Source organism: Pseudophryne corroboree, chromosome 5 (genome assembly GCF_028390025.1).
Source record: "Pseudophryne corroboree isolate aPseCor3 chromosome 5, aPseCor3.hap2, whole genome shotgun sequence".
In the NCBI taxonomy this organism is placed as follows: domain Eukaryota; kingdom Metazoa; phylum Chordata; class Amphibia; order Anura; family Myobatrachidae; genus Pseudophryne; species Pseudophryne corroboree.
Window position 1 is genome coordinate 603,964,732 of NC_086448.1, and position 25,155 is coordinate 603,989,886.

Sequence of the window (25,155 nt, forward strand, 5' to 3'; positions counted from 1 at the left end):
TTGCCGCTCATAGACATGATAAATAAATCACACAACTGTACAGTGTTACTACACGATTTGTGACTGTAATCACTTTAAATTTGTTAAAGTGACACACAATCCAACCCTACCCTACTTTGCACCAACACTGATGATCGGAATACACAGAAAAACTGACAGAATTATAGTAAAGTCAGGAATCACACTAGCAATCAGTCACAGGTTAAACATTAGTATAATAAGCAATATGAGCACATAATCAACTACAAATACATTTCAAGTATGTAGGAGAAACATTACTGCATTACCTTATATAGGATTTAATCGTATTCAGTCACACAGAGAAAGAAAACAACAGCAATCGTTATCACTCTCAGATGCATCAGGCAGTTATCCAACTATTCGTACTCAAAAGGTAGATAGAGACTTAGGGCCTAATTCAGACCAGATTGCTGCTGTGCGTTTTCGCACAGCAGCCGATCAGGTCTGAACTGCGTATGCGCCGGCCAGATGGCTGATGGCTATCTCAATCCAGCGATCGCCTCTGCCTGATTGACAAGCAGAGGCGGTCGCTGGGCGGCCCGGCGGTGTTGGGCCGCCCTTTTAGGGGCGCGGTCCGGGCAATGCAGGCATGCCCGGACCGCGTGGGAGGGCGGGGCACGGCGGCTACAGGATGTCACACGCAGCCGCTGCAACCCGGACAGCGCGCAGGAGCTGCGCTGGTAGGGAGCTACTCTTCAGTTACAAAAGCATTGCCGCTGTGCGATGCTTTTGTACCTGTGCGGGGGGGAAGGGGGGGCGGGTAGGGTCTGACATGTGGGGCGGACTAGCACTGTGCTGGGCGTCCCCCCGCATGTCTGAGTAACTGATCATAGCTGTGCAAAATTTTGAACGGCTACGATCAGGTCTGAATTAGGCCCTTAGTGCTGTATTACCCGACTAGGTAGAGTGGGATACACCCCGCGAGCGAACGTTGAGTGGATCCAGACGCTGATTGTGTACACAATCGCCCCGTGAAAGTACAGTGAACACAGACGCCCAAGTGAACACTGACGCACCAGTCACACAGCCGCCTATTCTGCGACTGGGTCCCCTTAGATGCACAGCGTCTCAGACAGAAGCGGGAAATCAGTTCATGGCGGGAGACTCGGAGGAAACTGGTCATGAACCGAGGGGAGGGACAACCAAGGGAGCGTCTGACTCCCCACTGCTGACATCAACCCTAGGGATCGTGGCCTCATACTATCCCTGGAGCCTATGATCCTTAGGGCCTAGTGCTGGTGCACCCTAGGTGGCAGCCGCTTCAGCAACTGTTTGGTAGTCTCCTCCCAAAATAGTGCTGCTGTGTCCGTGTTCCCCCTCTAAGCGGAACCGATGCCTTACCTTCTCCCCATGCTCTGGTAACGTCTGCTGGATTTGCAAGTACATCAGACACAGACACCCACCAAAACAGCACTGTACTCGTGGTTAAGCGTTGTCGCGACTCGGCGGGGAGTTGTTGGAGCGACTCTTTCTAAGGTGCATATAAGATGCTTTTTAGAAAGATTGCTCAAAAAAATAGTAAGACTATAAAAATAAAATAAAAAAAGCTTATGGCTGCTAAAAAACCAGCAGCCCTCTTGACCACGGTCCAGCTCCTGCCACACCAAATAAAAAACTGATTTGCCTGAGCCAGGAGGCGGGGATATATGGACGGGCCCTTTCCATGCTGGGAGGCCGAAAGCTTTGACCGATTGGTGCAAATCCGCTGTCGCGTCATCATATCCCAATGTTATCCTGTGGATAACCTGTGGACCCTGCAGGAGAAAGTGCACCATAAAGAACTGTTCTTTCTTGATTCCTCTGAAGCCCTTAGGTCAGAGGTTCCCAAACTGTGTGCCGTGGCTCCCTGGGGTGCCTCGGGACACTTGCAGGGGTGCCCTGGGTTGGTAGGCCAGGACCAATTCAAATTATTCATGGTCAATATAATAGGCAAAACCAGTGCTGGTGGCTGCCAGTCATACAATCAAACAGAAGCAAATCTTGTCCCTCACAACACAACTGACCCTAAGGATGACATATAAACGCGATCTACTTAATGTAATATTTTTCTTTCTACATTTCTCAATAAAAAATTTTTGGCCTAGGGGTGCCGAGAAAAAAATTCTGATATTCTAGGGAGCCGTGATTCAAAAAAGTTTGGAAACCACTGCCTTTGGTAACATCCATCACTGACAGGGACAGAAACAAATGGGAGAGAGTGCTATTGAATGGTCACCCCTGCTTACTGTAGTGTGGACATGTGTAAAGCTACAATCTCATTAAATATCAACAGAACAGTATTTACAAATGTCTACTTTTCTGGTACCTTTTCAATGAGTTCCTTTAATGTCCCGGCTACCACACCTTTTCGCTTGCTATTGTCATAGTTAGAGACGCGATAAGGTCGCTGCGGAGGTGGAAGAGGTGGAAATAGAACTTTTCGTGAAAGTGAGGCACCCACAGTAGTAAAGGATCTAGAATTAAGAGACGGAAGTCATAAATAAATAAGAACGGGACGAACAAAATTATTATATGCAGTTTCAAATCTAATACTATCTATAGTGATAAGCATGACATTTACAAAGAATACAGTTAACATGATATAAGATGTACAAAAGTGCTTGTACAGACTTGTACTTCAAATATTTTGCTGGGAATTTGCAACAAGACATACCACTGTACACGTTGTACTACATGTCACAGGCCGCAGTGCTACGACATACTAGCATGCACGTTGTACTACATGTCACAGGCCGCAGTGCTACGACATACTAGCATGCACGTTGTACTACATGTCACAGGCAGCAGTGCCAAGACGTACTAGCATGCACGTTGTACTACATGTCACAGGCAGCAGTGCTACGACATACTAGCATGCACGTTGTACTACATGTCACAGGCAGCTGTGGTACGACATACTAGCATGCACGTTGTACTACATGTCACAGGCAGCAGTGCTACAACATACTAGCATGCACGTTGTACTACATGTCACAGGCAGCAGTGCTAAGACGTACGAGCATGCACGTTGTACTGCATGTCACAGAGGGGGTAATTCCAAGTTGATCGCAGCAGGAATATTTTTAGCAGTTGGGCAAAACCATGTGCACTGCAGGAGGGGCAGATATAACATTTGCAGAGAGAGTTAGATTTGGGTGTGGTGAGTTCAATCTGCAATCTAAATTGCAGTGTAAAAATAAAGCAGCCATTATTTACCCTGCACAGAAACAAAATAACCCACCCAAATCGAACTCTCTCTGCACATGTTTTATCTGCCCCCCTTGCAGTGCACATGGTTTTGTCCAACTAAAAAAATTTCCTGCTGCGATCAACTTGGAATTACCCCCAGAGAGCAGTGATACGACATACTAGCATGCACGTTGTACTACATGTCACAGAGCAGTGCTACAACATACTATCATGCACGTTGTACTACATGTCATAGGCAGCAGTGCTAAGACGTACTAGCATGCACGTTGTACTACATGTCACAGGCAGCAGTGCTAAGACGTACTAGCATGCACGTTGTACTGCATGTCACAGAGAGCAGTGCTACGACATACTAGCATGCACGTTGTACTACATGTCACAGAGCAGTGCTACAACATACTAGCATGCACGTTGTACTGCATGTCACAGAGAGCAGTGCTACGACATACTAACATACACGTTGTACTACATGTCACAGAGAGCAGTGCTAAGATGTACTAGCATGCACGTTGTACTCAGTAGCGGATCTTGCCACGGGCAAGCAGGACTTTTGCCCGGGGCGCCGCCTTCCAGAGGGCGCCGCACCAGGGCAAGATCCGCTGCTGCTGTGTGCCCCCCGCTGCCCCCCCTGCTGCCGCTGGGAAGGGAAACTAGAAGCGTACGCGTCTAGTTTCCCTTCGTGGAGAGGTCCTTTACTGTGCGGTGCGCGATGACGTCATCGCGCACCGCACAGCAAAGGTCCTCTCCACAAACGGAACTAGACGCTACGCGTCTAGTTTCCCTTCGTGGAGAGGACCTTTGCTGTGCAGTGCGCGATGACGTCATCGCGCACCGCACATCATTTCAGTCTGTACAGGGGCGTAAATGACCACGCCCCCTGTACGAAGCCACGCCCCCTAATGCCACCCGGGGCGCCAGAAGCCCCAGAACCGGCCCTGGTTGTACTGCATGTCACAGAGAGCAGTGCTACGAAATACTAGCATGCACGTTGTTCTACATGTCACAGACGTACCAGGCTATTACAACATGTCACAGAGAACAGTGCTAAAAGTAAACAAATTGTATTTTATGTACACAGTTCTGCATTGTTAAATGTACACATTTTACACTTTTTATACTTGTGAACAGAACAGAAGTAGTAGTCATCTTTTATTGCCTTGGGATCAAGGTAATCCAAAGTACACTGCATTCCAGATTTCATTTAAATCCTATAATCTATTTACAGCAGTCACTTCACTGGGACACAATAATTAACTAATTAAATATCAGACCGTGCCTACTTATTACTACTAAAACATAAATAAATGATTATTTGGTATAATGAAAAGTGGGTTAATGTCTTACCACTTTATTTTCTAAAAATGGTATAATATACATACACGGCAACACTGGGTTTTTATAAATGTATTACTTCCAGAGAGAGTAACTTCTATGCAAAATGGGACCCCTTATAGTAATTAAGGCTGATTTATGGGTTGACAAATGCTTCTCTCCCAAGCTTTCATCAGGAGTTGTTTTAGAACTGTTTTTCTGTGAATTGCAAAACGCAATAAAGGCTGATTTTACATTAAGAGTCAGATGATGCTGGTGTCTATTTAGAGTTGCAATGCTTAATGGCTTGCGGACACTATTCAGGTTGGATTGTGACATTGTCTCCTTGCTTGAATAGTATACCTGTACCACGATCAGTGTATATGTGCTGCTCCCTGTTTGGGGGAGATCAAGGTTTGTGTGCTCTATACTTAATTAATACACCTGTACTATGATCAATGTTTATATGCTGCTCCCTGTTTAGGGGATATCAGTTTTTGTAGACCCAGAAGCTATGCTATAATGTATGCTCATTGCAATACACTGTGACAAGGTCTCCTTGCTCGTGTGCCACAATCAGTGTACATGTGCTGCTCCCTGCTTTGGGGAGATCAATGTTTGTGTGTTGCTCCCTACTTGGGAAACCCACTATTGATAGCACTAGAGATGAGCGGGTTCGGTTCCTCGGAAACCGAACCCGCCCGAACTTCATGTTTTTTTACACGGGTCCGAGCGACTCGGATCTTCCCGCCTTGCTCGGTTAACCCGAGCGCGCCCGAACGTCATCATCCCGCTGTCGGATTCTCGCGAGGCTCGGATTCTATCGCGAGACTCGGATTCTATATAAGGAGCCGCGCGTCGCCGCCATTTTCACACGTGCATTGAGATTCATAGGGAGAGGACGTGGCTGGCGTCCTCTCCGTTTATAGAGAAGAGAGTGAGACTAGAGTAGAGAGAGACACAGTAGTAATTTTGGGGAGCATTAGGAGGAGTACTACTACTTGCTGAAGTGATAGATAGATAGTGTGACTGTATAATGTATATCTGACTTGTGGGGGAGACACTGACAGTGGGGAGCAGTTAGAGTCTGAGAGCAGGACTCAGGAGTACATAACGTACAGTGCACACTTTTGCTGCCAGAGTGCCACACTGCCATTGTGACCACACTGACCACCAGTATAATATATATTGTGATTGTCTGCTTAGGAGTACTACTTGCAAGTTGCTGATAGTGTGACCAGTGACCTGACCACCAGTTTAATAATCACCACCAGTTTAATATATATATATATATATATATATATATATATATATATATAATATAATATAGTATACCACCTACCCGGTTTTTTTTTTTCTTTCTTCTTCTTTATACATACTACTATAGTAGCTTACTGTAGCAGTCTGCGGTGCTGTTGAGCTGACAGTGTCCAGCAGGTCAGTCATCACATAATAAATATATATACCTGTCCGGCTGCAGTACTAGTGATATATATATATATATATATATATATTAATTTCATCTCATTATCATCCAGTCTATATTAGCAGCAGACACAGTACGGTAGTCCACGGCTGTAGCTACCTCTGTGTCGGCAGTCGCTGGTCCATCCATAAGTATACTAGTATCCATCCATCTCCATTGTTTACCTGAGGTGCCTTTTAGTTGTGCCTATTAAAATATGGAGAACAAAAATGTTGAGGTTCCAAAATTAGGGAAAGATCAAGATCCACTTCCACCTCGTGCTGAAGCTGCTGCCACTAGTCATGGCCGAGACGATGAAATGCCAGCAACGTCGTCTGCCAAGGCCGATGCCCAATGTCATAGTACAAACGCGTTGAGACTGACCTAACTACTGCCTACACCAATCAGCTAAGATTTTCTGATTTGTTTTATTTATTTTTTATCTGAATTTGTATTATTATTTTGTGGATTAAAATTTTTTTTATTGATAATACTATATAAGGCAGCAACAGTCGACTGATTCAGCCATTACATCATATTGGACCGACTTGATCTACCTGGATATAAATATATCCTATATGCTATATTGAATTTTCCTTTTGGTGGGGAACAGCCACAAAGAATTTAGTGAGACAGACAAGCCTAATCTCAAGAATCTATCCGGTACTTACTTCGTATATACCTATCTATCACTCCAATTTATTCAAAATACTACACCATATGGCGCTTGTTCTTCTCCCCTGCCTTCACGATATTATATATATATATATATATATATATATATATATATATATATATATATTAATTTCATCTCATTATCATCCAGTCTATATTAGCAGCAGACACAGTACGGTAGTCCACGGCTGTAGCTACCTCTGTGTCGGCAGTCGCTGGTCCATCCATAAGTATACTAGTATCCATCCATCTCCATTGTTTACCTGAGGTGCCTTTTAGTTGTGCCTATTAAAATATGGAGAACAAAAATGTTGAGGTTCCAAAATTAGGGAAAGATCAAGATCCACTTCCACCTCGTGCTGAAGCTGCTGCCACTAGTCATGGCCGAGACGATGAAATGCCAGCAACGTCGTCTGCCAAGGCCGATGCCCAATGTCATAGTACAGAGCATGTCAAATCCAAAACACCAAATATCAGTAAAAAAAGGACTCCAAAATCTAAAATAAAATTGTCGTCGGAGAAGCGTAAACTTGCCAATATGCCATTTACCACACGGAGTGGCAAGGAACGGCTGAGGCCCTGGCCTATGTTCATGGCTAGTGGTTCAGCTTCACATGAGGATGGAAGCACTCAGCCTCTCGCTAGACAAATGAAAAGACTCAAGCTGGCAAAAGCACCGCAAAGAACTGTGCGTTCTTCGAAATTCCAAATCCACAAGGAGAGTCCAATTGTGTCGTTTGCGATGCCTGACCTTCCCAACACTGGACGTGAAGAGCATGCGCCTTCCACCATTTGCACGCCCCCTGCAAGTGCTGGAAGGAGCACCCGCAGTCCAGTTCCTGATAGTCAGATTGAAGATGTCAGTGTTGAAGTACACCAGGATGAGGAGGATATGGGTGTTGCTGGCGCTGGGGAGGAAATTGACAAGGAGGATTCTGATGGTGAGGTGGTTTGTTTAAGTCAGGCACCCGGGGAGACACCTGTTGTCCGTGGGAGGAATAGGGCCGTTGACATGCCTGGTGAAAATACCAAAAAAATCAGCTCTTCGGTGTGGAAGTATTTCACCAGAAAAGCGGACAACATTTGTCAAGCCGTGTGTTGCCTTTGTCAAGCTGTAATAAGTAGGGGTAAGGACGTTAACCACCTCGGAACATCCTCCCTTATACGTCACCTGCAGCGCATTCATAATAAGTCAGTGACAAGTTCAAAAACTTTGGGCGACAGCGGAAGCAGTCCACTGACCAGTAAATCCCTTCCTCTTGTAACCAAGCTCACGCAAACCACCCCACCAACTCCCTCAGTGTCAATTTCCTCCTTCCCCAGGAATGCCAATAGTCCTGCAGGCCATGTCACTGGCAATTCTGACGAGTCCTCTCCTGCCTGGGATTCCTCCGATTCATCCTTGCGTGTAACGCCTACTGCTGCTGGCGCTGCTGTTGTTGCTGCTGGGAGTCGATGGTCATCCCAGAGGGGAAGTCGTAAGCCCACTTTTACTACTTCCACCAAGCAATTGACTGTCCAACAGTCCTTTGCGAGGAAGATGAAATATCACAGCAGTCATCCTGCTGCAAAGCGGATAACTGAGGCCTTGACAACTATGTTGGTGTTAGACGTGCGTCCGGTATCCGCCGTTAGTTCACAGGGAACTAGACAATTTCTTGAGGTAGTGTGCCCCCGTTACCAAATACCATCTAGGTTCCACTTCTCTAGGCAGGCGATACCGAGAATGTACACGGACGTCAGAAAAAGACTCACCAGTGTCCTAAAAAATGCAGTTGTACCCAATGTCCACTTAACCACGGACATGTGGACAAGTGGAGCAGGGCAGGGTCAGGACTATATGACTGACAGCCCACTGGGTAGATGTATGGACGCCCGCCGCAAGAACAGCAGCGGCGGCACCAGTAGCAGCATCTCGCAAACGCCAACTCTTTCCTAGGCAGGCTACGCTTTGTATCACCGGTTTCCAGAATACGCACAGAGCTGAAAACCTCTTACGGCAACTGAGGAAGATCATCGCGGAATGGCTTACCCCAATTGGACTCTCCTGTGGATTTGTGGCATCGGACAACGCCAGCAATATTGTGTGTGCATTAAATATGGGCAAATTCCAGCACGTCCCATGTTTTGCACATACCTTGAATTTGGTGGTGCAGAATTTTTTTAAAAACGACAGGGGCGTGCAAGAGATGCTGTCGGTGGCCAGAAGAATTGCGGGACACTTTCGGAGGACAGGCACCACGTACTGAAGACTGGAGCACCACCAAAAACGCCTGAACCTGCCTTGCCATCATCTGAAGCAAGAAGTGGTAACGAGGTGGAATTCAACCCTATATATGCTTCAGAGGTTGGAGGAGCAGCAAAAGGCCATTCAAGCCTATACAATTGAGCACGATATAGGAGGTGGAATGTACCTGTCTCAAGCGCAGTGGAGAATGATTTCAACGTTGTGCAAGGTTCTGCAACCTTTTGAACTTGCCACACGTGAAGTCAGTTCAGACACTGCCAGCCTGAGTCAGGTCATTTCCCTCATCAGGCTTTTGCAGAAGAAGCTGGAGGCATTGAAGGAGGAGCTAAAAGGGAGCGATTCCGCTAGGCATGTGGGACTTGTGGATGGAGCCCTTAATTCGCTTAACAAGGATTCACGGGTGGTCAATCTGTTGAAATCAGAGCACTACATTTTGGCCACCGTGCTCGATCCTAGATTTAAAACCTACCTTGGATCTCTCTTTCCGGCAGACACAAGTCTGCTGGGGTTCAAAGACCTGCTGGTGACAAAATTGTCAAGTCAAGCGGAACGCGACCTGTCAACATCTCCTCCTTCACATTCTCCCGCAACTGGGGGTGCGAGGAAAAGGCTCAGAATTCCGAGCCCACCCGCTGGCGGTGATGCAGGGCAGTCTGGAGCGACTGCTGATGCTGACATCTGGTCCGGACTGAAGGACCTGACAACGATTACGGACATGTCGTCTACTGTCACTGCATATGATTCTCTCCCCATTGAAAGAATGGTGGAGGATTATATGAGTGACCGCATCCAAGTAGGCACGTCAGACAGTCCGTACTTATACTGGCAGGAAAAAGAGGCAATTTGGAGGCCCTTGCACAAACTGGCTTTATTCTACCTAAGTTGCCCTCCCACAAGTGTGTACTCCGAAAGAGTGTTTAGTGCCGCCGCTCACCTTGTCAGCAATCGGCGTACGAGGTTACTTCCAGAAAATGTGAAGATGATGTTCATTAAAATGAATTATAATCAATTCCTCCGTGGAGACATTGACCAGCAGCAATTGCCTCCACAAAGTAGTACACAGGGAGCTGAGATGGTGGATTCCAGTGGGGACGAATTGATAATCTGTGAGGAGCGGGATGTACACGGTGATATATCGGAGGATGATGATGAGGTGGACATCTTGCCTCTGTAGAGCCAGTTTGTGCAAGGAGAGATTAATTGCTTCTTTTTCGGTGGGGGTCCAAACCAACCCGTCATTTCAGTCACAGTCGTGTGGCAGACCCTGTCACTGAAATGATGGGTTGGTTAAAGTGTGCATGTCCTGTTTATACAACATAAGGGTGGGTGGGAGGGCCCAAGGACAATTCCATCTTGCACCTCTTTTTTCTTTCATTTTTATTTGCGTCATGTGCTGTTTGGGGAGTGTTTTTTGGAAGGGCCATCCTGCGTGCCACTGCAGTGCCACTCCTAGATGGGCCAGGTGTTTGTGTCGGCCACTAGGGTCGCTTATCTTACTCACAGCGCTACCTCATTGCGCCTCTTTTTTTCTTCTTTGCGTCATGTGCTGTTTGGGGAGTGTTTTTTGGAAGGGCCATCCTGCGTGACACTGCAGTGCCACTCCTAGATGGGCCAGGTGTTTGTGTCGGCCACTAGGGTCGCTTATCTTACTCACACAGCTACCTCATTGCGCCTCTTTTTTTCTTTGCGTCATGTGCTGTTTGGGGAGTGTTTTTTGGAAGGGCCATCCTGCGTGCCACTGCAGTGCCACTCCTAGATGGGCCAGGTGTTTGTGTCGGCCACTAGGGTCGCTTATCTTACTCACACAGCTACCTCATTGCGCCTCTTTTTTTCTTTGCGTCATGTGCTGTTTGGGGAGTGTTTTTTGGAAGGGCCATCCTGCGTGCCACTGCAGTGCCACTCCTAGATGGGCCAGGTGTTTGTGTCGGCCACTAGGGTCGCTTATCTTACTCACACAGCTACCTCATTGCGCCTCTTTTTTTCTTTGCGTCATGTGCTGTTTGGGGAGTGTTTTTTGGAAGGGCCATCCTGCGTGCCACTGCAGTGCCACTCCTAGATGGGCCAGGTGTTTGTGTCGGCCACTAGGGTCGCTTAGCTTAGTCATCCAGCGACCTCGGTGCAAATTTTAGGACTAAAAATAATAGTGTGAGGTATTCAGAATAGACTGAAAAGGAGTGGAAATTATGGTTTTTGAGGTTAATTATACTTTGGGATCAAAATGACCCCCAAATTCTATGATTTAAGCTGTTTTTTAGTGTTTTTTGAAAAAAACACCCGAATCCAAAACACACCCGAATCCGACAAAAAAAATTCGGTGAGGTTTTGCCAAAACGCGGTCGAACCCAAAACACGGCCGCGGAACCGAACCCAAAACCAAAACACAAAACCCGAAAAATTTCAAGTGCACATCTCTAGATAGCACACCTACATACAGTAGATCACTCTTTCCAACCAAAAGCACACTGTTGAGACCATCAGGGCCGGTGCTAGGGTGTTCGGTGCCCTCCTGCAAAATATAAATTTGCGCCCTCCCATACTTTACATGCAGGGCCGGGGGGTTACTAATGGCCTCTTGGGCCCCCGAGCTGCAGGAGATCCGTGCAAGCCTATGGATGTGAACTCTCTGCCCACACACACTCTGTGCAGCGCTAGTTACGGCCCTGCACACAGACAGTGCCGTAACTAAACATTTTAGCGCTGTGTGCAGGAGAGGGCATCGACGCGCCCCCCCCCCACACCCGATTGTAAAATAGGCGCAGGCGTGCGCAATAAATATAGGGGTGTGGCTTCATGGGGAAGGGGTGTGGCCACAAAATAATACCAATTCATATTACATATTATAGTAGTCTCCATTATTCAAACTACGCCGCACAGTAGCGCCACTACACCAGGTAGAGCCCCTTTTACACATTACGGCGGACAGATTCCCCTTTTTACACATTACGGCGGACAGTGTCCCCCTTTTTACACATTACTGCAGACAGTGTCCCCCTTTTTACACATTACGGCAGATAGAGTCCCCTTTTTACACATTACGGCGGACAGAGTCCCCTTTTTACACATTATGGCAGACAGCGTCCCCCTTTTTACACATTACGGCAGGCAGCGTCCCCCTTTTTACACATTACGGCGGGCAGTGTTCCCCTTTTTACACATTACGGCGGTCAGTGTCCCCCTTTAACGCATTACGGCGGACAGAATCCCCTTTTTACACATTACGGCAGACATCATCCCCTTTTTACACATTACGGCGGACAGTGTCCCCCTTTTTACACATTACGGCAGACAGCGTCCCTTTTTACACATTACGGCAGACAGCGTCCCCCTTTTTACACATTACGGCAGACAGTCTCCTTTTTACAAATTACGGCGGACAGTGTCCCCCTTTTTACACATTACTGTAGACAGAGTCCCCCTTTTTACACATGACGGCAGACAGCGTCCCCTTTGTACACATTACGGCAGACAGTGTCCCCCTTTTTACATATTACAGCAGCCATATACACCACAGCCCTCCACCAAGCACACATAGTACACCACAGCCACATCTCACACACTCATGTACACCAGCCCTGCACACACTACATGGCACACGTAGTTACGGCTCTGCACACAGATACACACATACATACATACATACATACATACATACATATATACATAAATACAAACACACACATACATATACATACACACTTTCTCTCTCACACTCTTTTTACATCCACTTACCACAATCTTGCTGGCTAGATCTTCACAGTCTGCTAGCCTGGTCCTATGTAGCCCCACCCCCTTGGTCCGTGTAGCTCCGCGACCTTTCGATAGAACGAACACTGAAACTCCTCTCACTATCACAGGGGAGAGAGGAGAAGGCTTCATGCTGCCGGCGCTGCTGCGGCTGCCTGTCAGTGTGACAGGCACAGCAGCAGCAGGGGGGACAGGACGGCGCTTCAGCAGGAATGCAGAGCAGTGAAGGCGCTTCTCCTGCCCGGCGCCTACCTGCACTGCATCCCTTTGCTGAGCGGATAGCGCCGGGCATGGAGACCATCTTAAAACTGTGTTCATTTATTGTTGATCTGATTTAAACTACATATCATACATAGAAATATTCAGGGGTTACATTACAATATATGCTCATTGTGGAAACTGGACTCTGATCTTATGTTTTTCAAGAAAGACTCTCTGCCCTGTACTCTCTCTTCTATTGTCCTCTATCACGCCATATGACAACGCGAAAGCAGAATTATTAGCACAGACCTTTCTTTCTCTAATCTCGTACATTTTCACCTTATCAAAAAATTAAAATTTCCATGTACCCTTTCATCCAAAAGTGCCAGTTCAAGTCTTTCTTTATCTCTCACATAAGGGCCCTACACATTTGTCGATCCGCCACCGAGCTGCCCGACGGCGGATACGGGCGAGCAGTGACGGGGGGAGTGAAGTTTCTTCACTCCCCCCCGTCACCTGGCTCCATAGCAGTACAGGCAAATATGGACGAGATAATCCATATTGGCCTGCATGCACAGCCGATTGGACACCAGCGATAAACGAGCACGGGGCCGCGCATCATTCATCGCTGGTGCCTCCACACTCAAAGATATGAACGGTATCTTGTTCATTAATGAACGAGATCATTCATATATTTGACTGATATCGCCCTTTAAGTGGAGCATACCGTATACTCTTTCATTCAGCAGATTACTGCCGTGCTTCACTGGATACACCAAATCTGGGGGGTAATTCCAAGTTGATCGCAGCAGGATTTTTGTTAGCAATTGGGCAAAACCATGTGCACTGCAGGGGAGGCAGATATAACATGTGCAGAGAGAGTTAGATTTGGGTGTGTTGTGTTCAATCTAAATTGCAGTGTAAAAATAAAGCAGCCAGTATTTACCCTGCACAGAAATAAAATAACCCACCCAAATCTAACTCTTTCTGCACATGTTATATCTGCCTCCCCTGCAGTGCACATGGTTTTGCCCAATTGCTATCAAAAATCCTGCTGCGATCAACTTGGAATTACCCCCCTCATTCGATCTTGGAAGCTAATCAGTGACAGGCTTGGTTAGTACCTGGATGGGAGACCACCTGGGAATACCAGGTGCAGTAACATTTCTTTGGTGAAAAGCAGAAATAAAAGTTCCATACCTTATGTGAGAAACTTTCAGAAATTCTTTCTGTGTCCAAATTTATCAGACCAGCTCATTTATGTGCTTATAGGCTATTTTTCTTTACGTGGTACAATACATTATATACCTTCCGAGTACTCTGATGGTAACACACAGTCCATAAGTCAGGGATCACAAGCCCCACATTAGGACTGCCAATATCATCTACAAGAACCTAAATATTTTCACCCTTGGCTTATTCAAGTCCAACAACCCGGGTCTAACGGTAGTGTGAAAGCTACCGACCTGGGTCCGCGGCCCTGTAAATTTACCTGGGTTATTCCCGAGTATGCGCAGTGCAGACTTTTGGTTTACCGTTGTAGCCGGCGGTGAGCAAATAAACTTGAGTTCCCCCCATAGAGGGGAGAAGCAGCATTAGCCTTTTATTTTAGGTTATACTCGTACGTACGTACGTACGTACGTACGTACGTACGTACGTACGTACATATATACTGTACATACATACACAAATAGAAGAGATGTATATATCCTTTAAAAACCAGAATGGGTTAATTAAGGATGCGGTGATGGCACATTTTACATATGCACCTTGATATTGTTAGACAAAACAAGGGTCCACTTTAAAAATGACAAGAAAATGTAATCTTACATTTAAAACAAAAAAAAAAAAAAGTGTGAACGGGGTTGACCCGGTAATTTCCAGGGTTCAAGATTTAGTGTGAAAGGGGATCTCTAGTAAAAACCTGAGTTTTTGCCGATTTGAACAACCCGGTCTGAGCATGGAAATTCCTGGGTCGTATGTCTGAAAGGGGAATGATGCTTTACTGTTATACAGTAGCAGCCAGACTGATATCCTTTTCTGTTGCTATACTCATCATAAATGAGTCTTGTCTGTGCCAATTTTGCTCCAGGCACTGCGATGCCATGGATAAGTTGGCAGTTAAACAAAAAGGAGACGTGGTTACATGACAAATTAAGAACATGCTGTAAATTTTCCAATACAATTAGCAGCACAAATGATTACCACCCATGGATTTTAGATCCTGTGGTAAAAAGAAAATTTGAGACCCCAAAGTCCTCAACTATAGCCAAATTATCCTAAAATATTAATTGCCCCCCTACATTTGGGCCCTGGACAGCTTCCCCTCTTGCACAGCCTTATTTATGGCCCTGAGCAAGACCCTGTCCAGGAAAAACAATTGATTTTTTGGAGGGGGGATTTATGTTGTTTGTGTAAAGGTAATGAAAACCTCCTCTAGTCACAGATGCCCTTTAGAGAGGACCTGTTACCTGCCCCACTCACCTGAGGATGTCTTTCTAAACTGGGTTACTGGATATTTGCAATATCTCCTCTACCTTCGCCTGGGCTTTCCAGAGGACCAATCTGCACGCTCCTTGGAGGATAAAGATAGTCACACAATTCTACTCAACAACCTACTGTACCCAGTAGCAGTCAAATTCTGCATATACATATACTAAGCACCTAACCCCTCTGTGGGGATCCTGAAGGAAAAGCAATGCCGGCATCTTCAGGATGCCAGCGTCACATTATCGTCAGCCAGCATCACGATTGTCCTCACAGCGGGTCGCGCTGGCGTCTTGCCGCATGGGGTGGGGGGTGGGTAGGTTTAGGTGCAGGAGGAGGAGGAGGGGTTAGCACTAGGGAGCAGAAATGGGAAGGTTAGGGACCAGGGAGGGAGGGTTAGGTTTAGGCACTTAGAGGAGGAGGTTAGGGTTAGGCATCAAGTGGGGAGGGTTAGGTTTAGGCAGCGGGAAAGGGAGGGTTAGGGTAGGTACAGTGCCTTGCGAAAGTATTCACCCTCTTGGTTTTTTACCTATTTTGTTACATTACAACCTCTAACTTGTTTATTTTTTTAATCTAAATTGCATGTGATGGATCTGCACAAAATAGTCTTAAGTTGGTGAAGTGAAATTAGAAAAATGTATATAAATTTATTCACCGCCTTTGCTATGAAGCCCCTCAAAAGTTCTGGTGCAACCATTTACCTTCAGAAGTCACATAATTAGTGAAATGAAGTACACCTGTGTGCACTCTAAGTGTCACATGATCTGTCAGTATAAACACACCTTTTCTGAAAGGCCCCAGAGGTTGCAACACCACTAAGCAAGAGGCATCACACCATGAAGACCAAGGAGCTCTCCAAACTAGTCCGGTATAAAGTTGTTGAGAAGTACAAGTCAGGGTTGGGTTATAAAAATAATATCCAAATCTTTGATGATCCCCCGAAGCACCATCAAATCCATCATCTTCAAATGGAAAGAACATGGTACCACAACAAACCTGCCAAGAGAGGGCCGGCCACCAAAACTCACAGACCGGGCAAGGAGGGCATTAATCAGAGAGGCAGCACAGAGACCAAAGGTAACCCTGAAGGAGCTGCAGAGTTCCACAGCAGAGACTGGTGTATCTGCGCATGTGACCACAATAAGCCGTACACTCCATAGAGCTGGGCTTTATTGAAGAGTGGCCAGAAAAAGCCATTACCTTGTGTTAAAAATAAGAAAGGCACTTTTTGAGTTTGCCAAAAGGCATGAAGACTACTCCCCAAATGTATGGAGGAAGGTGCTCTGATCAGAACATTTCGGCCACCAAGGAAAACGTTATGTCTGGCGCAAACCCAACACATCCCATCACCCCAAGAACACCATCCTAACAGTGAAACACGGTGGTGGCAACATCATGCTGTGGGGATGTTTTTCAGCAGCAGGGAAACTGTTTCGAGTTGAGAGAAAGATGGATGGTGCTAAATACTGGGATATTCTTGAGCAAAACCTGTTTCAGTCTGCCTGCGATTTGAGACTGGGACGGAGGTTAACCTTCCAGCAGGACAATGACCTGAAGCATACTGCTAAAGCAACACTCAAGTGGTTTGAGGGTAAACATTTAAATGTGTTGGAATGGCCTAATCAAAGCCCAGATCTCAATCCAATTGAGAATTTGTGGTCAGACTTGAAGATTGCTGTTCACAAGCAGAAACCATCCAACATGAAGGAGCTGGAGCAGTTTTGCCTTGAGGATGGGCAAAAATCCCAGTGGCAAGCTCATCGAGACTTATCCAAAGCGACTTGCAGCTGTAATTGCTGCAAAAGGTGGCTCTACAAAGTACTGAGTTTAGGGGGGTGAATAGTTATGCACGCTGAAGTTTTCTGTTATTTTGTCCTATTTGTTGTTTGCTTCACCATTAAAAAAAAAAAAAAAACCTTCAAAGTTGTAGCCATGTTCTGTGGATGAAACGATGCAAACCTTCAAACGGTTCGTTTTAATTCCAGGTTGTGAGGCAACAACATGCAAAGGGGGGTGAATACTTTAGCAAGGCACTGTAAAAGGTGAGGGTTAGGGGCCTTAATGGGGGACTGTTGGGATTCTGATGTACAAGATGCTGCTGTCGGTATGCGGACAGCCGGCATCCCGTCCTTTGGCAAATCATACCGATCCCCCTCTGTGTCCATGTGGTCTCTGAATGTAGAAGGGGAAAGATAAGATAAAGATTTGCCCTTTCCCCACACACATTTTCTGGCCTTGATCCCAATATAGCTTGACCCAGCTATAACAGGTGCTTTTCTATTTTCTGTGGTTGTCTTAAGTATTCTTATGTATTACTTAAATTCTACTAGATGGTGACATCTTGGAAAAAAATAATTTGTTAATTCATTAATGTTATTTCTTATGTAAATTGATGTTAGAACCTTCCGTGTATCCTGTTACATATTTACATGGCAACAGCAAAATATGTATTGATGGTCATGAAAACTTCTTTGCTTTATATAAACAGAGCTGCATCCTAGAGGCTCAGGTCAATAAGACACTCTATTCACCACCAGCCAGCTGTTACACGAAGCAATCACTAATCCCACATCCGACAAATTAAAGATACAGGTTGAGTATCCCTTATCCAAAATCCCACATTTGTGTCCCCTACTGAGATAATGATATATACTGTATATTATAGAGTGTGTGTGTGTGTATATATATATATATATATATATATATATATATATATATATATATATATATATATATATATATATATAGTCATAATCTCAGTAGGGGAACCAAAAAAATGTGCGATTTTTAATTTTGGATAAGGGACACTCAACCTGTAAAACAAAATAAATAAGAATTTACTTACCGATAATTCTATTTCTCGGAGTCCGTAGTGGATGCTGGGGTTCCTGAAAGGACCATGGGGAATAGCGGCTCCGCAGGAGACAGGGCACAAAAGTAAAGCTTTCCGATCAGGTGGTGTGCACTGGCTCCTCCCCCTATGACCCTCCTCCAAGCCAGTTAGGTACTGTGCCCGGACGAGCGTACACAATAAGGGAGGAATTTTGAATCCCGGGTAAGACTCATACCAGCCACACCAATCACACCGTACAACTTGTGATCTAAACCCAGTTAACAGTATGATAACAGCGGAGCCTCTGAAAAGATGGCTCACAACAATAATAACCCGATTTTTGTAACTATGTACAAGTATTGCAGACAATCCGCACTTGGGATGGGCGCCCAGCATCCACTACGGACTCCGAGAAATAGAATTATCGGTAAGTAAATTCTTATTTTCTCTATCGTCCTAGTGGATGCTGGGGTTCCTGAAAGGACCATGGGGATTATACCAAAGCTCCCAAACGGGCGGGAGAGTGCGGATGACTCTGCAGCACCGAATGAGAGAACTCCAGGTCCTCCTTAGCCAGGGTATCAAATTTGTAGAATTTAGCAAACGTGTTTGCCCCTGACCAAGTAGCTGCTCGGCAAAGTTGTAAAGCCGAGACCCCTCGGGCAGCCGCCCAAGATGAGCCCACCTTCCTTGTGGAATGGGCATTTACAGATTTTGGCTGTGGCAGGCCTGCCACAGAATGTGCAAGCTGAATTGTATTACACATCCAACTAGTAATAGTCTGCTTAGAAGCAAGAGCACCCAGTTTGTTGGGTGCATACAGGATAACAGCAAGTCAGTTTTCCTGACTCCAGCCGTCCTGGAACATATTTTCAGGGCCCTGACAACATCTAGCAACTTGGAGTCCTCCAAGTCCCTAGTAGGTGCAAGGCACCACAATAAGCTGGTTCAGGTGAAACACTGACACCACCTTAGGGAGAGAACTGGGGACGAGTCCGCAGCTCTGCCCTGTCCGAATGGACAAACAGATATGGGCTTTTTTGAGAAAAAACCACCAATTTGACACTCGCCTGGTCCAGGCCAGGGCCAAGAGCATGGTCACTTTTCATGTGAGATGCTTCAAATCTACAGATTTGACTGGTTTTAAACCAATGTGATTTGAGGAATCCCAGAACTACGTTGAGATCCCACAGTGCCACTGGAGGCACAAAAGGGGGTTGTATATGCAATACTCCCTTGACAAACTTCTGGACTTCAGGAACTGAAGCCAATTCTTTCTGGAAGAAAATCGACAGGGCCGAAATTTGAACCTTAATGGACCCCAATTTGAGGCCCATAGACACTCCTGTTTGCAGGAAATGCAGGAAACGACCGAGTTGAAATTTCTTTGTGGGGCCTTCCTGGCCTCACACCACGTAACATATTTTCGCCACATGTGGTGATAATGTTGTGCGGTCACCTCCTTACTGGCTTTGACCAGGGTAGGAATGACCTCTTCCGGAATGCCTTTTTCCCTTAGGATCCGGCTTTCCACCGCCATGCCGACAAACGCAGCTGCGGTAAGTCTTGGAACAGACATGGTACTTGCTGAAGCAAGTCCCTTCTTAGCGGCAGAGGCCATAAGACCTCTGTAAGCATCTCTTGAAGTTCCGGGTACCAAGTCCTTCTTGGCCAATCCGGAGCCATGAGTATAGTTCTTACTCCTCTACGTCTTATAATTCTCAGCACCTTAGGTATGAGAAGCAGAGGAGGGAACACATACACCGACTGGTACACCCACGGTGTTACCAGAACGTCCACAGCTATTGCCTGAGGGTCTCTTGACCTGGCGCAATACCTGTCCCGTTTTTTGTTCAGACGGGACGCCATCATGTCTACCTTTGGTATTTCCCAACGGTTTACAATCATGTGGAAAAAACTTCCCGATGAAGTTTCCACTCTCCCGGGTGGAGGTCGTGCCTGCTGAGGAAATCTGCTTCCCAGTTTCCATTCCCGGGATGAAACACTGCTGACAGTGCTATCACATGATTTTCCGCCCAGCGAAAAGTCCTTGCAGTTTTTGCCATTGCCCTCCTGCTTCTTGTGTCGCCCTGTCTGTTTACGTGGGCGACTGCCGTGATGTTTTTCCCACTGGATCAATACCGGCTGACCTTGAAGCAGAGGTCTTGCTAAGCTTAGAGCATTATAAATTTACCCTTAGCTCCAGTATATTTATGTGGAGAAAAGTCTCCAGACTTGATCACACTCCCTGGAAATTTTTATTCCTTGTGTGACTGCTCCCCAGCCTCTCGGGCTGGGCTCCGTGGTCACCAGCATTCAATCCTGAATGCCGAATCTGCGGCCCTCTAGAAGATGAGCACTCTATAACCACCACAGGAGAGACACCCTTGTCCTTGGATATAGGGTTATCCGCTGATGCATCTGAAGATGCGATCCGGGCCATTTGTCCAGCAGATCCCACTGAAAAGTTCTTGCGTGAAATCTGCCGAATGGAATTGCTTCGTAGGAAGCCACCATTTTTACCAGGACCCTTGTGCAATGATGCACTGTTTTTAGGAGGTTCCTGACTAGCTCGGATAACTCCCTGGCTTTCTCTTCCGGGAGAAACACCTTTTTCTGGACTGTGTCCAGAATCGTCCCTAGGCACAGCAGACGTGTCGTCGGATCAGCTGCGATTTTGGAATATTTAGAATCCACCCGTGCTGTTGTAGCAGTATCCGAGATAGTGCTACTCCGACCTCCAACTGTTCCCTGGACTATGCCCTTATCAGGAGATCGTCCAAGTAAGGGATACTTAAGACGCCTTTTCTTCGAAGAAGAATCATCATTTCGGCCATTACCTTGGTAAAGACCCGGGGTGCCGTGGACAATCCAAACGGCAGCGTCTGAAACTGATAGTGACAGTTCTGCACCACGAACCTGAGGTACCCTTAGTGAGAAGGGCAAATTTGGGACATAGAGGTAAGCATCCCTGATGTCCCGGGACACTATATAGTCCTCTTCTTCCTGGTTCGTTATCACTGCTCTGAGTGACTCCATCTTGATTTGAACCTTTGTAAGTGTTCAAAAAATTTTTTTTTTTTTTTTTTTTTTAGAATAAGTCTCACCTAGCCTTCTGGCTTCAGTACCACAATATAGTGTGGAATAATACCCCTTTTCTTGTAGTGGGATGGGTAATTTAGTTATCACCTGCTGGGAATACAGCTTGTGAATTTTTTCCCATACTGCCTCCTTGTCGGAGGGAGACCTTGGTAAAGCAGACTTCAGGAGCCTGCGAAGGGGAAACGTCTCGACCTTCCAATCTGTACCCCTGGGATACTACTTGTAGGATCCAGGGGTCCTGTACGGTCTCAGCGCCATGCTGAGAACTTGTCAGAAGCGGTGGAACGCTTCTGTTCCTGGGAATGGGCTGCCTGCTGCAGTCTTCTTCCCTTTCCTCTATCCCTGGGCAGATATGATCTTATAGGGACGAGAGGACTGAGGCTGAAAAGACGGTGTCTTTTTCTGCAGAGATGTGACTTAGGGTAAAAAACGGTGGATTTTCCAGCAGTTGCCGTGGCCACCAGGTCCGATGGACCGACCCCAAATAACTCCTCTTCCTTTATACGGCAATACACCTTTGTGCCGTTTGGAATCTGCATCACCTGACCACTGTCGTGTCCATAACATCTTTTGGCAGTTATGGACATCGCATTTACTCATGATGCCAGAGTGCAAATATCCCTCTGTGCATCTCGCATATATAGAAATGCATCCTTTAAATGCTCTATAGTCAATAAAATACTGTCCCTGTCAAGGGTATCAATATTTTTAGTCAGGGAATCCGACCAAGCCACCCCAGCTCTGCACATCCAGGCTGAGGCGATCGCTGGTCGCAGTATAACACCAGTATGTGTGTATATACTTTTTATGATATTTTTCCAGCCTCCTGTCAGCTGGTCCTTGAGGACGGCCCTATCTATAGACGGTACCGCCACTTGTTTTGATAAGCGTGTGAGCGCCTTATCCACCTTAAGGGGTGTTTCCCAACGCGCCCTAACTTCTGGCGGGAAAGGGTATACCGCCCATAATTTTCTATCGGGGGGAACCCACGCATCATCACACACTTTATTTAATTTATCTGATTCAGGAAAAACTATGGTAGTTTTTTCACATCCCACATAATACCCTCTTTTGTGGTACTTGTAGTATCAGAAATATGTAACACCTCCTTCATTGCCTTTAACGTGTGGCCCTAATAAGGAATACGTTTGTTTATTCACCGTCGACACTGGATTCAGTGTCCCTGTCTGTGTCTGTGTCGACCGACTAAAGTAAACGGGCGTTTTAAAAACCCCTGACGGTGTTTTTGAGACGTCTGGACCGGTACTAATTGTTTGTCGGCCGTCTCATGTCGTCAACCGACCTTGCAGCGTGTTGACATTATCACGTAATTTCCTAAATAAGCCATCCATTCCGGTGTCGACTCCCTAGAGAGTGACATCACCATTACAGGCAATTGCTCCGCCTCCTCACCAACATCGTCCTCCTACATGTCGACACACACGTACCGACACACAGCACACACACAGGGAATGCTCTGATAGAGGACAGGACCCACTAGCCCTTTGGAGAGACAGAGGGAGAGTTTGCCAGCACACACCAAAAACGCTATAATTATATAGGGACAACCTTATATAAGTGTTTTCCCATATAGCATCTTAATATATATAAGCATATCGCCAAATTAGTGCCCCCCCTCTCTGTTTTAACCCTGTTTCTGTAGTGCAGTGCAGGGGAGAGCCTGGGAGCCTTCCCTCCAGCCTTTCTGTGAGGGAAAATGGCGCTGTGTGCTGAGGAGATAGGCCCCGCCCCTTTTTCGGCGGCCTCGTCTCCCGCTCTTAACGGATTCTGGCAGGGGTTAAATATCTCCATATAGCCTCCGGAGGCTATATGTGAGGTATTTTTAGCCAAAATAGGTATTCATTTGCCTCCCAGGGCGCCCCCCTCCCAGCGCCCTGCACCCTCAGTGACTGCCGTGTGAAGTGTGCTGAGAGGAAAATGGCGCACAGCTGCAGTGCTGTGCGCTACCTTTAGAAGACTGAGGAGTCTTCTGCCGCCGATTCTGGACCTCTTCTTACTTCAGCATCTGCAAGGGGGCCGGCGGCGCGGCTCCGGTGACCATCCAGGCTGTACCTGTGATCGTCCCTCTGGAGCTGATGTCCAGTAGCCAAGAAGCCAATCCATCCTGCACGCAGGTGAGTTCACTTCTTCTCCCCTCTGTCCCTCGTTGCAGTGATCCTGTTGCCAGCAGGACTCACTGTAAAGTAAAAAACCTAAGCTAAACTTTCTCTAAGCAGCTCTTTAGGAGAGCCACCTAGAATTGCACCCTTCTCGGCCGGGCACAAAAATCTAACTGGCTTGGAGGAGGGTCATAGGGGGAGGAGCCAGTGCACACCACCTGATCGGAAAGCTTTACTTTTGTGCCCTGTCTCCTGCGGAGCCGCTATTCCCCATGGTCCTTTCAGGAACCCCAGCATCCACTAGGACGATAGAGAAAATATAATTATGAATTTAAATGAAGTGTAAATTAATAGAGGGTTGGTCACATGTAACTGTACAGTTTAATAAATGGACAGCTGGCTAGTAGTTTATTTACTTTTATTAGAGTCCGACTCGTTGCACCAAAACTACATAAGCGCGTCGCCTGAAAAAAAAGTTCTAAACAAACAAAACAAAGACAGAAGAACTAAAAGTACAGACAGCCTAATGAAATGCGTTCCATAGATCATACTGCCCAAGAGGACTGAGGAACATTTGGATTAGCTAAATTGTCTAAAAGTAAATACCCCCTATAATCTCTTCTAGCCACCTGTTTTACCCCCAGCCAACAACAATAGGCGCAGGATCAGCATAAGCGCAGGGCAAAAATTATTACAGGATATTCACTCTCCCAATTACATAGAATCAAATATAATTATGTTCTTACACATTTACTATTTTACAGCATTATCAGTCACTATGGCTGATGGCTTTGCATTGTACTAATAACAACAACAACGTACAAAACCATTTCCTAGCACAACCGAACACTTGCAGACAGCTGTACTGGGTGTACAATCTGGGACGGGATTGGATTGGATTGGATTGGATTGGAGGGGGGGGGGGGGGGGGGGGGGGGGGGGTATTAGTAATTAATACCAGAGGCACAGTCAAATTGGATGTCTGCCCACCAGTTATTGTCTATTTCAGCAAGCGGAGCACGGCGAGGAAGCGATTTACCCCACACTGATTTTGAATACCCACTGCAATGAAAAATACAAAAGAGCTAATCTGTCCATATTCAGAGATAATATAAATAAATGACACCGGGTACAGCTGCTCTCCCAACATGAAAACATGGATGCCTGACATAAAAAGCACGCAGCCGCATAGTACATAGCGCATGACTCCGCAGCAGCAATCGTCATCTATCTCACCTTATTAATACCTTGGGTGACAGGGCATTGGCATACTCCATTGCACTCTGCATCCTTCTGTCCGTGTGAATGAAATGCTAATAGAACCCAGGGAAGGAAGGAGGAGCGACCTTTCCCCTACATCCACGGCACGGGCAGAGATATGAGCTCCCTTCCCCACAGGCACATCACAGTGTCACACACACGCAGGACTCCACCCACCTCTCTGTAACAGCTGATTCCCTGACACTGCCCACGTCATCCACTGCGCTCGTCATCCAGCTCCAGCCTCCCACTGAGCTCTTGGTTGATTCTATTTCGGAGTGGGAGAAGGGACCTTCTGACGTATCTAGGGGAGGAGACACGTCACCAGGGGGAGGAGCTACGGGCGATACAGGGTACCCGAAAAGTACCCCCGCGGGCTCGGTGGCTCGCCACCTGTATACTAAAGGTAATAGTTGGTGGCGTGGATACTGAGGAACTATCCCGCTGGCCTAGCTCCTCCCCCTTGTGTCGTAACTCCTCACCCTTACGGAAAAGATCC

At 46.5% G+C, this 25,155-nt stretch overlaps 1 protein-coding gene across 2 annotated transcripts in view; it reads right to left on the reverse strand.

Annotated features, from left to right (window-relative positions):
• Positions 1-24,941, reverse strand: part of CIDEA (cell death inducing DFFA like effector a) — an 81,216-nt gene extending 56,275 nt beyond the window's left edge. Inside the window, exons 1-2 of one of the 2 annotated variants that reach the window (XM_063923435.1) lie at positions 24,834-24,941; positions 2,327-2,474 (exon numbers count right to left, since the gene is read on the reverse strand). In XM_063923435.1, the coding sequence (XP_063779505.1) occupies positions 2,327-2,474; positions 24,834-24,889 (204 nt within the window). In that variant the 5' untranslated portion in view covers positions 24,890-24,941. The other variant, XM_063923436.1, reaches the window with a different exon arrangement.
• Positions 24,942-25,155: the final 214 nt, after the last annotated feature.